This window comes from Diplotaxodon limnothrissa, linkage group LG2 (assembly GCF_057381915.1).
Source record: "Diplotaxodon limnothrissa isolate DT_005_m linkage group LG2, D_limnothrissa_male_GT1.1, whole genome shotgun sequence".
NCBI lineage: Eukaryota > Metazoa > Chordata > Actinopteri > Cichliformes > Cichlidae > Diplotaxodon > Diplotaxodon limnothrissa.
Window position 1 is genome coordinate 6,815,229 of NC_140597.1, and position 13,346 is coordinate 6,828,574.

The 13,346-nt window shown below is 38.7% G+C and overlaps 1 protein-coding gene across 1 annotated transcript in view; it reads right to left on the reverse strand.

Annotated features, from left to right (window-relative positions):
• fstl5 (follistatin-like 5) overlaps positions 1–13,346 on the reverse strand; it is a 183,255-nt gene that overhangs the window by 53,598 nt on the left and 116,311 nt on the right. The window contains exons 8-9 of the mRNA XM_085360253.1: positions 13,315–13,326; positions 9,744–9,864 (exon numbers count right to left, since the gene is read on the reverse strand). Of these exons, the coding sequence (XP_085216379.1) occupies positions 9,744–9,864; positions 13,315–13,326 (133 nt within the window). The remainder of the gene's footprint in view (positions 1–9,743; positions 9,865–13,314; positions 13,327–13,346) is intronic.

Here is a 13,346-nt window from a genome sequence, read left to right on the forward strand (position 1 = left end):
CCAGAGCCTGAATCCAGTACACTATGTGAAAAATCACAAAGCGATTGAAAAAGTCCTTTCCAAGGGTAAAACAAAAGTAAGACTGCTAGGAGTGTTATTAAAAAAAAGATCTGGAATGGAAATTAAGTATAATGGATCTCTAAGGAATACCACGATGCTGTGTTTATATGCTTTTTCTTTTCTGTCTCAAAAACAGTAATGAGTGTACGTGTGCACAGGGGCTGGGCTACTTTTTTCTCATTCATTGTGTGTTTTCTATCTGATTCATTATTTACAACAAGGAATTTAAATAATACAATTTAAATGAGGGGAATTTGGTCCACAGGGCACCTGCTGAACATAACAATAGAAAGCAAAAACAAAGAAACTAAAAAAGAACAGATGTTTTGGGTTGTCTTTTTTTCTGTGGAAAGATACAACTAGAGTTATAATAGTTGTAATAGTTCGTTGATTATAAATTCAGTTCTAGTAAAATGCAAATAGCTGATATGAATGACACCTGTTTTGCTATTTTATTTCTGTAATTTGTACCAGAAGCTTTTATTTTGAAACAAAAAATACTTAAAAGAAGCACTGAACAGTCATGTCTCAGCCCAAGATACTTAAAATTAGGCTCGTGGGAAATTTTAAACAGCCTTGGACCAGCTTGTTCCAGCCATCATTATCATAGATTTAGTGTTCAGAAATGTCACAGATAACTAAATGTGTAAGTTTATAACTTAACTTGTTCAGCGTGTGCATTTTTTCTGTACAGCTCTCATATGCTGTCTCACTAAGTTCACTAAAAGTTTGAGGTATGGCAACATCCATACATCCAGTGTCAGCTAAGAAACAAGCATATTTAAACTGTATATGGCTCAAAGTTATTGAATGCACCATAACAGTCTTACGCCTTTAAAAAGATGTCCACATATCAATTTGTTATATTACAGTAGCTATTTCCTTTTTGATTAAAGGTCTATGGTTTATGTGTTTAATGTCCACAATAAAAACATCCGTGTAATTATATAGATTTAAGAACTATGACTAAATGTCCAACATGTATAGTTCTTGGCCAAATTATTGCAGGAAAGACAAAAGACTCACACAACACGTGTATACACGAAATAGCTCATTTTTCCTAACTACACTCTCTCTCTGATATTTTGTGCATCTGGTTACTTGTGATGACAGCAGTTTCCTATGAACATCACCTAATGCTGTGTCACTATACTGTGCATACGATGACACTCTGAAGACTGCTGGGATCATAACAGCAGTAAGATAACTGGACCCAGCACCCTTTCCACAGAGGGGTTTTTCTGCAGAGCATGGACAATGGAGGAGTCATAAGTATCCCCCTCGCAGGACGAAGGCCTGAAGTGAGGTGATGGGGGTTGGTAGAGGCCATAAAACTAGAGTGCCGAAGAGGTCTGCAGCTTTGGAGATAACTGAGACCCAAACAACAAAACCAACTGGTATGTTTGAATGCTTATTCTACATTCTCTGGTCCTATGGACAATGATGGAAACAACTGGAAGGGACATTTATGACGCCCTGAAGAACTTAAACCACTCTGCAGAGAGACATGTGATTTGCACGCCCGGAGGAAGCACCACCAAGCTGGGATGTTTTTGAAAATGTTACTTTCTTATTTTAACTATTAGGTTTGTAGCTTGAACCTATTCGCTGGAACGTTGAAGACAATATAATTACACAGCAAGCAAGACACGAAGTAGGCAAAGTTCTTCATGTTTCTCGTGCACGGGAGAGAACCGGACAAACACCGTTCCTTCGCTTGACCCCAGTTGCTCTCGTCCGCTCCCCTGTAACACTGCTCTTTTATTGAGGTTACATGAATATGCATAGGTTCATTAACATACGACGTCTACATACAAACAAAGAGTACCTTGCCTGTGTGTGTGTGTGTGTGTGTGTTTGTGTATGTGTTTGTGTGTGTTTGGGGGGGGGGGGGGGGGGGTCCAGAGTGTGACCCCATAAATGACTTCCCTAAACCTGCTGGTCTGGAAGTCCAGCAGTTCATCTAAACAAAAGGCACTTAGCCTAAAACAGATATAGATACGTTTATCCTACCATAAAACAATAAGACAAGGTACAACCTCTTCCCATGCTCCCAGGATGTAGGTGTGCAGACAAAGTTTGCAGACTATTAAGGATCAAACCTCTACCAATCTAAAACTAATTATAAAACTCTAAGCATATATAAGTAGATATTTCTAAGCATAAATGACAATCAACAATACAAAACCTAACAACTTGTATCCATTTGGCAGAACCATAACTTCTACAAGTAAACCCCCCCCTAAAACACCCAACCAGACACTCCAAATCTACACGTCTGTACACTCTTTCTGAACTGCTCTTCAGCACCTACGCACAGCAACACTCAGACCCTTTTCTCTCATCAAAATCCAGTAGTGTGTGGGCAACCCACTGGTTCTCTAGGAAAAACTCCAACACAGCAGCATTCAGCTAGGGGCTTGTAAGTATTCACACATCGAAAGAGCAACAGCGGAAAAACAGACAGTCCAGTTTCAGTCAAGGTTTATGCTTCCTGAGCTTCTACATAGGTAAGCTCCACCTCTAGCTCTATTTCTCAGAAATAAAGCCGACTGTACTTCCTCAGGAGGCTGAGGTCTTTTAACATCTGCAGGAAGCTCCTGAGGATGTTTTACCAGTCGGTGGTTGCTGGAGTACTTTTCTATGCTGTGGTGTGCTGGGGGAGCAGCACAGCAAAGGACTCATCCAGGCTGGAGAAACTGATCAGGAGGGCTAGCTCTGTGGTCGGCATGAAGCTGGACACTCTGGTGACAGTGGCAGAGAAAAGGACATTAAAGAAACTGATGGACATTATGGACAATGCCAGACATCCTCTGCACACGGCCATAAACAACCAGAAGAGTCTGTTCAGTGACAGGTTGCTTCTCCCCAAGACAAGAACTAACAGACTTAAAAACTCCTTTGTCCCACACGCCATCAGACTGTTTAACGCCTCCCTGGAGGGGAGAGGGAGGGGAAACAGGAGGACAAAGGAGGGGGGAACAACTAAGCTGTAGTGCCTCTTCACCTCACTGTGCAATACCTTTTGTGCAATACTTTTGTAAATAGTCAACGGTGCAATAGACTCAATACTTGAAATGTGCAATTCACTTGTATTTTTATTTTTATTCCTATTTATTCTATTTATCCCCTTCGTATATTTTATTTATATTGTCTCTGTATTTATTTATATATATATATATATATATATATATATATATATATATATATATATATATATATATATATATATATATATATATATATATATATATATATATATATATGTGTGTGTGTGTGTGTGTGTGTGTGTGTGTGTGTGTGTGTGTGTGTGTGTGTATTATATATATATATATATATATATATATATATATATATATATATATAATATTCTGTAACTCTGTAACTTCTGTCGGTGCTGTGCTTTTTTGGAAATCGAATTTCCCAGAGGAACCCACCCGAGGGATTAATAAAGTTCTATCTAATCTAATCTAATATGACTTCTTTCAGGCCCCGAGGGGCTATTTTGGAGCAAGGGATTAGCGCACCAAGATTCACACCACACCTACCACCTATAGCTAAACTCAGGGTTCATAACAAGACCCCATGGGTATATGTTAGGTTCAGCAGGTCTCTGAATCCCCATTAGTGCGCCCTCCCTTTCGTACCATACACCCTACCACGAGCTCTTAACCCCCAACAACATGACTTCCAGGGGTCACAGGGCACATAAACAACAATGTTAGATGGTATCATCAATTCATTCTTGGATAAAAGTAAAAACCATTCATACACAAAATGCACATGCCAACTTTTGACAAAAGATACTACCTTTCACATTTAACACTACATAGGTTTTGAAATTATTTTTTTTCCAGAATGAAAGCAGCTTTGTAGAGAGGGAAACAAAATGTATTTTTCCAGGAGGAAAATTGGTTGGTGTATTTGACGATTCAACCAAGACTTTCATTAATTTACCCCAAACAACAATTTGTTTTCTGCTTAAGTGCCTGGGAGAGTGGGCAAACTTTGCAGCCACAGTATAAATGAGATTCAGCTCTATTGATTCATGTGGGTAAAGTGGGGTCACCGCAAAACAGAAAGAAAGGAAGACAAAAAAAAAGGGCCTGCAACAGAGTTCCAACAACAAATAATCACGACAAAATAAACACCTCGAGGATAATAGTGTACACTGAAGATAGCATTGCAGTATCTTCATTAAGATGGGGTGAACAATAGGAGGCAGCTAAGATAAGATAAGATAAGATAAGATAGAACTTTATTAATCCCTCGGGTGGGTTCCTCTGGGAAATTCGACTTCCAAAAAGCACAGCAACGACCGAAGTTACAGTTACAGCTAGCTGTCAATAAAAGCATGCAGACAATAGATGAGATGCTTGTATAAAATCCATGAGGGACATTTTGATGAGTCAGTTTGTGTGGGTAAAAAGGGATCAAAACCAAAACTTCTTAATGATCTTCCACACTTTGCACTCAGCTTACAATATAGAAACCTCTCTGCTCTCAGACGTCTTCACTGGGAAATCAAAAAGTTCCCCTAAATGTGCGTCCAGTCTAAATTTCATTAGTTGCTCAGAATAAAACTCTAAATGTATATCTTGCCATTCTCTTGCGGCCCCAAGAGTGATGGACAGCATTCTGAATCCACTTCTCCAGGATTACCCTATTTCAGCTGTTTTTTAATTGAGTTTTAGAAAAGCTCAGTAGCCATGGCAGGATGATAGCAGGTCCTCTGAGGCTTCACCCAGACTAAGCATGTGAAACTCATAGTCTTCAGTAAAAAGGTCATGTGGAAGTTAGAGTATTAATTACAACCAAAAGTCACCAGCCTCACGAGGGTCCCCATTTTCCATATACACAATACTGGGTTTATTAGGGCCTGTGTTTCTTTGCAATTAACCTCAAAGTAATCTTTTAGAAGAATGATAATGAGCCGAGTGTCTGTCAAAAGTAATGAAGATCTTGAGCTTTCCACACTGACACATTGTGATTTTTTTTTTTAATACATTCAGCTCATTAGGAGCAGTATGGAAGAAAAGTGTCTCATTCACACAAACTTGCCCTCTTCACCTTTGTCCTCTCTTTACTGCTCCCGTGTCAGTCTTTGCACTGACTATCCCAAACCAATTAGTAAAAAGTAGATAATATACTGAACTGGTACTATTTCTAAATGAAAGTGAGGTCACATTGACTAGTGCACAAATAAAAGGAGAATACTCTGAAAAGGGTGGCAGTGCACAAAATAATAAAAAATAAATCTGTGAGAATGAAACGATCAGTTAGCCAAGCATGGCCCTACAGCCATTCCACTGGACCTGAACATGTAAATCCTCCACCGAGGTGGGGCAATCTATCAAGAGTAACGCTGCAGAGAGATATGTAGTGGAGCTCAGGACTCTACATAATGACACCTGCTGGACTGAACAATGATTTTATTGTAAAATGCTTTCTCTGAACAAGTTTAACCCTCTCGAGGCAGGCGTTGCCGATTTGCAACAGTTAAAAACTAACAACCTGATTACCCCACATACATATTTTATGAGTTTTTTTTACTCAGAAGTACCACTGCAGGACTTGGTTGTGCATTAGCAACAAAAAGTTTAATTTGAGCCCGAGAGGGTTAAAAACATAGCAACAGAGCGTACATAACAGAGCCTTGACCATCAGTAACTGTCATTAGAATTATACCACCTCGCTTCATTTTATCATTGTCACGATTCAAGAAGGCTGCTCTGTCTTTACTCATTTGTGTGGAATCCTGGGTACTGGGGCTTCTAGTCTGTTCTTTACTCAACTTCCACTTTCCCACACTGCCAAAATTAATTCCGTCATCACTCTGGTCCAGTTGTTTTTTTGTTTTTTGTTTTTTGTTTTTTTTTGGGGGGGGGGGGGGGGTTGCCTGCCTTCTGTGAACCAATCAGCACTTTCTTTTATTTGCACCTGCAGCAATATGCAGCTGCTCTGACTTTGCATACAATATGCACCATCCTGGGTGGATTGTACTCAGTTAACATAGAAGTAGTCTGGTTTTGCATTCTCTGCCACTCGGGAGACTAATCAGCTGATGCGGATTTTTCTTCACAATCAATTGCTAATTTTCACATTCAAAAAGCTACACTTCTATTCTATTACATAATAATAATTTTTCTATCAGGATACTACGTGACACCTGCCAACATTTAGTACATAAATGACATGACCTTCATTTTCTTTAATTTATGATGAAGGCCACTTATTTGAAACATTAGCATGCTTATCAAAATCATGAGAATTCCTTGAAGGAATAAAAATGTGTCAACTTTTCCTTAAATTTTATGTACTACTTTTCTTGTTGACACAATATTTAAAAAACGTGACTTTAGTTTAGCACCATCAAAAAGCCAATACTATCATCACTACAGGGTTTCCCTGAATATGAAATATGGCTTTTATTTCGCTTTAAGTGGGGGTTAATTTACTCAAGCCCAAACACTTTTTTTCTGTATGAAATGACCAAAAGTTGCAGAAAAATACATAAACATTGAAAGACAGGAAACATAGACTCTTTGCCTTAAATATACTTGAACCAGTTGTGCTTAGGTGTACAGTCACCCCCAAAGGCCCATTGTGAGCCAAGAAAAGCCTTGTATGAGGAACACACCTGTTTCAAAGATTTATTTTTGAGAACAGACTTATAAGTCTAGCAGAGGCAGATAGAGATCTCACTAGAGTATAAACTGGATTTTAGCATTCAGTCTTTTGGACTTTTATTTGAGTGAAATGACAAAAGAAATTACAAATACACAATAACTGATTTGCATGGCCACTCGTGGCTGCAGGAAGAAGCTATAAATGCAACAGACATCTAATGAACTCATTACTGGATAAGGCAGACTTGTTTGCAAACAGTTGCTTATTTACTCATGTTAGGCATTACACCAAGAAGTAAGAAGTAAGAATGTCTTAGAATTGTAATTCTGATCAATAGTTAAATATTAATTCCAGCACTGTTTGCTGGACTGACTTCTCCTCTGGGAAGTGTCTGAATCTTTAGCTGTTCAATGCCGCCACCAGGTAGTTGCTGTTTGCTTTTTAGTCCTGAGCATATAGTGCAAACCAACTTTTAGAGAAATCGCTCAGGCTGCTAAACAATAAGATAAAAAGCTAGCTCTTTCAGTCTGCCACAGTTTTTTCCTATCAATTGGTATTAGTGTGACTACATCTTAAGACTACGTTTTACTTTTGGGATAATGCACTCATGCGGTATGAAAAACATCTGCCTTATGTTATCCTGCCATTAATTACGGAGCAAAAAGTTTTGAGATATTATAAATTTATAGAACCAGCTAAGAAAAAAAGCCCCACCACAGCAGAACCTGGCATGCAGTTTTAAGCAGTATGTACAAAAGGCCAGCCAGTTCGCAGAACTCACGAACGGAGCCGCATCTGCGGATACGGCTGCCGTTTAGCCAATGAGCGGTGAGGCAACCCATTCTCTTCACCAATCAGAAGACACAATTCTACCTCATCATTACGCACATGTCGACGCAGAGAGTTCGGTCGGAGCTGCAGGTGGGAAGAGTCAGCAGAGTTTTACTCACCGTGTGGATTTTCATTCCTCTAATGCTGTTAGCGGTGTGCGTCCATGAGACTGTAAGTTTCTGTGTTTTATCGTGTTTGTTCTTTGCTGCGGCCATTATCCTCCCTTGTTTAATCCTTGGCGCACACTTTGTTTACCGATTGTTACTGCCGTTTACTGCGAAGCAGCCTCTGCCGTGCGGTCATTAAGGGACCGTCACTAATTTCTCATGTTAGCTCTAATGTAAAGTGCCTAGTTAGGATTTATGTAAATAGTAAAATTAGCATTTGTTGACACTCCCTTATTTTGGTTGAATGTTCCACTATCCAGTATTGTTTGTATTGTTGTATTACACATTTAATTCACTCTGTTCACCTAATTATGGAAGACTTTTATGTTCTTTCCAACAGAAACCACACCATCACTCACCACACGGCATATAGCATTTTACAGTCTGTTAAATCCCCTCACTCACATTATGGATGTGTGCTTCGGATTCTTGCTAAATAAATGAGTGAACGACAGATACCTGAGTGGCAGTGGATTTTGTGGATATGCCATCTGTTCTTATCGGACAACCCTGTTGAGATTGTGGATTCTTAGAGTCAGCACCTTATCATCTACATCAGTCATAGTCAGGAGGTCAAGTCCATCCCACTTACAGTGACCTCCTCCATTACACAGTAGGTATGGTGACAACTATTCCTGAGTTCAGCATGATATTTTACCACTTACCCATTTACTTACAGTCTCCATTAATAAAGAGTGCCCTACACAATGATTGTTTTGAAGTGATTTTGCAGAGGGACATTTTTCTAAAGGACGACTGTTCCAGGAAGAAATACTTAGAAAAAAAAGACAATTTTCTCAGAAATGAATTTCTACTTTTCTACTCTTTAGAGGCTGTTTTAAAAGCCCATTATTGGCTCTAAATGCACCGCTACAGTCAAGTCCACAAGTCCATTTTTGGACAATGATTTTTGTAATTTTGATTTGTACAACACTGCAGTGGATTTTAACTCAAACAATGAACATGTGATTGAATAAGAGACTTTCAGTTTTAATTCAAGTTATTAAAAAAAATATTCCTCTAGGAATTATACTTATTTTTACACATAGCCTCCCATTTTCAGGGGCTCAAAAATAGTTAGACAACTGACTGACAATCAGATTCCTAGCCAGGTACAACCTGTTCCCTTGTTATTTCATTACAAATTAATCTCTCAACATAAAGAAATGTTGATGCAAGAAAAACGCCTTCACAAAATCGAATCAAGTCAAGAACACACTCAGGGAGGTGTATCATTGTCAAGGCCTTCATGAATGCAATTGCAGAGGGTTTACCAAGAGGTGCAAACCACTGGTTACACTCAACAAAAAGGCCAGATTAGAACAGCTCATGATCTAACCTACCCCTAAACCCAAACCCAAACCCTAACCTTCCCCAGCATAATAGAGGTAGTATTATGGCATAGCTTAATGCCATATGTCATGGCTGCAACTGGAACTGGATCACTAGTGTTTATTGATGATGCGACTGGTGACAGAAAAAGGATGATTAATTCTCAAGTGTGCAGGGCTCTTTGATTAGATTCAGCCGAAAGCTGCAAAACTGATTAGACGGCACTTGACTGTGCAAATGAATAACGACCCAAAGCATACTGGAAAAGGAACCCAGGAGTTTTTCAAGGCAAATTCCCCTTGAGTTTGAGCTGAGAGTCTGCACTTGAATCACATCTCTGTTCTTTGATTTAAAACCCACGGTGGTCGTGTACAGAGAAAAAAAAACAAGACAAAAACCCCCCAAAAAACACAAAAATGTTTGACTGTTCAAATACTTATGGTCATGACTTTTTAAGAGCAATATAAACAAAGACTGGATACAACCACAAATGTGACAAGGGACTGTGGGGACAAATACAAAGATTATAATGACCATTGTGAGATCATAACAAAACTCTAAATGTTAACAGTAAATGTAAATTTGCCTTAAACCTGGCAAGAATGTGTTTTTTCCACTTTGTTACTATTATTTACCAAATATCGATTTTCAGATGAAATCTTAGCATTAAACAGGGCTATTGTTTTACAAATAGTGTGACAAATGTATGTTTAAGCCTCTTACCGTTCACTTGAAGAGTGTGGGTCTGAAACAGTTTTTCATATCCATCAGCATAACAGGTGTAGTTGCCCATGTGGGTAGTGGTGACCTTGGTGAAGTACAGTGAACCGTCATCCCCAAAATCCTGCCACACATAGAAGGAAAATAAATAAATAACAGCTTTTATCACTTACAGAAAGCTACCAGAAGCAGCAGGTTTGGCTTTAGGCATTGAGAGCTTGAAATGAATCGTGTCAGTTGAAATGCAACAAGCCTGTGGCGTGCAGATGAGAATCGTTTATAGAACAGGAAATTAAAACTACCACATGACAACCAAAAAGGCACATTGCTGAGCTAATGGCCATCAATCTAAGTCAAAAGTTGAAGCCATTTTGTCCCACAGAACACAGTTAAGAAGAATTGTTTTCAGTTTTTCCAATCAGTGGAAGAAATCTGATGGAAAGGAGCTGAGGTGACAGATGATTACTGTAGAAATTACACATCCATCCATCGGTGGTGCGGCTATATCAGATGTCGTAGGGTAAGAAGTACACCCTGAACAGGTTATTCACGTTCACATCTACAGTCAATTTAGAATCACAAATTAACCTAACCTCGTGCATATCTGTGGACTGTGGGAGCTAGAGTACCTCCCACTGATAAACGCAATTTCCACACAGAGTGGATTCAAACCCACAAAAATTACAGTGTTTCACAAACAAAAAACAATGAAATATTAAAAATAACAAAAGACACTCATTTGAAATGTAACTGACCTTGAAAAAGGCAAAACATTGACACTTTGTGTCCATGCATGTTCCACAAATACACAAAGCAATGCTCATGTGGTTTATTTCAAGCGAAACAAAACCAAAACCAATCTATGAAAGCCAACTGAAACATGATTAATTCATGCTGTGTTGTGGTTATTAAGCCAGAGAACAGGAAAAGAAAATGGTGCCGGACATGGAAGCAAAGCAGGCAGAGGAATAAATTGTTCAAGCTGCAGCACAGAAAGAAGCCCCCAAAGCTAATGAGCCCGTTGATGGTGTGCTGGCAAAGAGTGAATGTCTGCCCTCTTGGTAAGATCACACTGCAATAAAAAGTCATCTTCACAAGTTACTATAATACATTTTGGTACTACGTTGAGCCCTGGAGTAATATAATAATCTACTCCTAAAAATTAATTAAAGAGGTGCTCTTTTTCTGCATTGGATTCGTATAAAGTAATAAAAAGACTTCTTCTGCTTGAAAGAAAAGTAAAAGTGTTTTTCTCGTTTTTACAACCCTAAAGGAGAAAGAAATTTAATAGTTTACTTTTGACCTAAACATGCTAATAATGCTAATGCACAGGAAGTTACCTGGGATATTATGGTTGACTATTATTTATTTATTTCCTATTTATTGACTCATTCATTAGTATTAGTGTAACTATTTATTGTGTTTGGCAATTTCACTCTTGAATTCCAAGTTGTTGACACAGTTTTTTAAGGTAGTAACTATTAAAAAGAAGACATTAATATTTAGAATCTGCTTCTATATTTGAGAGGAAAAAATAAACGTACATTGAATTATATAACAACACTCCTTTAAGCGTATCATCTAAATCAAGCGAGTACATTATAAATCTTCTGGGACTACTTAAATAAGTGCTTGTTCTTACAATAACACTGTGTTGCACAGTGGCTTTTCAGAAATGAGCGTGCTGCGGCACTTTGCCTTCATTAGAGTTTTCACCATTGCCATCTAACTTGATGAGGGCCAAATGCCAAAACGTGTTCACTTCTGATTGCTGCTACGCTTAAAAAAAATCATTCAGATATCTTTTAGCAGTGTGAACATTTGCTCTTAAGGATATCCTTGATTCTGCTTCAGTGCTTCTGGTTTATTATACCTGTACACAGCATTGTCAAGACTCAGCCTTAATTACAACCCTCTATCAGAAGAGTTCATAAGAAGAAATGTACCTTTTCTCATTAAATAGCTTTTAACATTTTGATCACATCTCTGCCGGCTTTACATCTTGACATTCAGCTTACCCTTAAATGTCTGCAGATGAGCGAGGACAGGCAGTCCTCGTGTTTACAGGCAAACTGCATGTTTATCGGTTCGTCCCGGTGTGCTCCGATCTAACGTACAAGCTTGGTAACGGGTCGGGCTGAGTGAAGCATCAGAGCTCCACAATATGAGGGGAAATCGATGGTGCGTTTTGGCCCCTTGGGCTCAGAGCATATTGTGTCACCTTCTTAAATGAAAAATGAATGGGGGGAGAAATGAAACTCACAGGGGTGGAACGAGCCACGGCGGAGGCTGTCGACAAGATTCCTCCACCTCACCTCACCACCCTAACCTCAGCTATCAGCAGCACCCAGCACCCAGCTCTGTGCACACGAAACAGGCAAGGGTAGGACTACTCGTAGGGAAAGGAGACAAGGGCAGGCAGAGGTGGATTTACAAATAGGCCATAGTCCTCAAGAAACTATAATTAATAAAGCTGTCACTGCCCAGTCACCTCTGAAAGAACATTGAAGAGCCACCTCATTGAATAGCTAACCTGTGGTATGATGAGGCATTTCAGACAATGGCCTTTGAAGACGTTTCTAGCTCAGCCTCGTGAAACTTTGTTAGAAGAACACGACATTTTGAGTAAAAATACCCTCCTGCAATCCAGCTAAAAATAGGCTGTTCGCCATTAAAATGTCAGTTCAATTTTATACAAAGAACCATTTTATTACTTACCTCTTTGTATTTCTATCCATGCAAATATTTTCATTTTTATGTGCCTATGTTTATAAGATTTCAGCTGTTGTAATTACTCCTGCGCCCCAGCACAATGGAGGTGAATGGTACTAATCTGTTGAGCTAACAAAACTGACATTTAAAAAAGGTGCATCTTTTCCTAGAAACACTTTTTTGTTTCAACTCCTCCTTATATAAAGTTTTGTATTTTGATTGTTTTTATGTTTGTAGGTGACTTATCTATGAATGCTTCATTGCAGATTCACTGCTTCGAATTGCCTTTTGAGAGGAAAGGAAAATGTTGGAAATGGATTGACTTAATCCACAGAGCTCACTCTCTAACTTAAGAAGACAGTTCCTGGAGAGAAATACAGCTGCTGAAGTTAATTTGTTTTGATGTTGCACCCATTGCAAACAAAATTCAAGTCACCTCTATCATAGCGGGAAAAGCTGTAAATGTCAGAGAGACATATTTCTAAATGTGACATAAAATACCTATCTGCACGGCTGACCACTACCAGGTATTTATTGGAATATATTACCCTTTAAAATAGCAATAAGGTGAAAGTATAATAGGCATGTAAAATTTGCTTTCCAACCTTACTTATGCTAATAATCCTAGTATCTTCTACTAGCTTAACACCTTTATTTAGGCAAGGTTACTTCTTTAGATTTAACTGTCCCATAAAAGTTTGCATGACAGTTCATGTGTAATATTTTCAGACTTTTTTGTCCCATCCCTGAGCTGACAGACATGATTTGTTGTCAGCACTTTACAGCTTTGTGGGCTTTTTTTGAGATGAAATAACAGAAAACGTGAATTGATGTCAGTTTGGTGAAACCAAAAACACCGTACCTGAGACGGGATCTGCTGGAAGAAAAACAGAA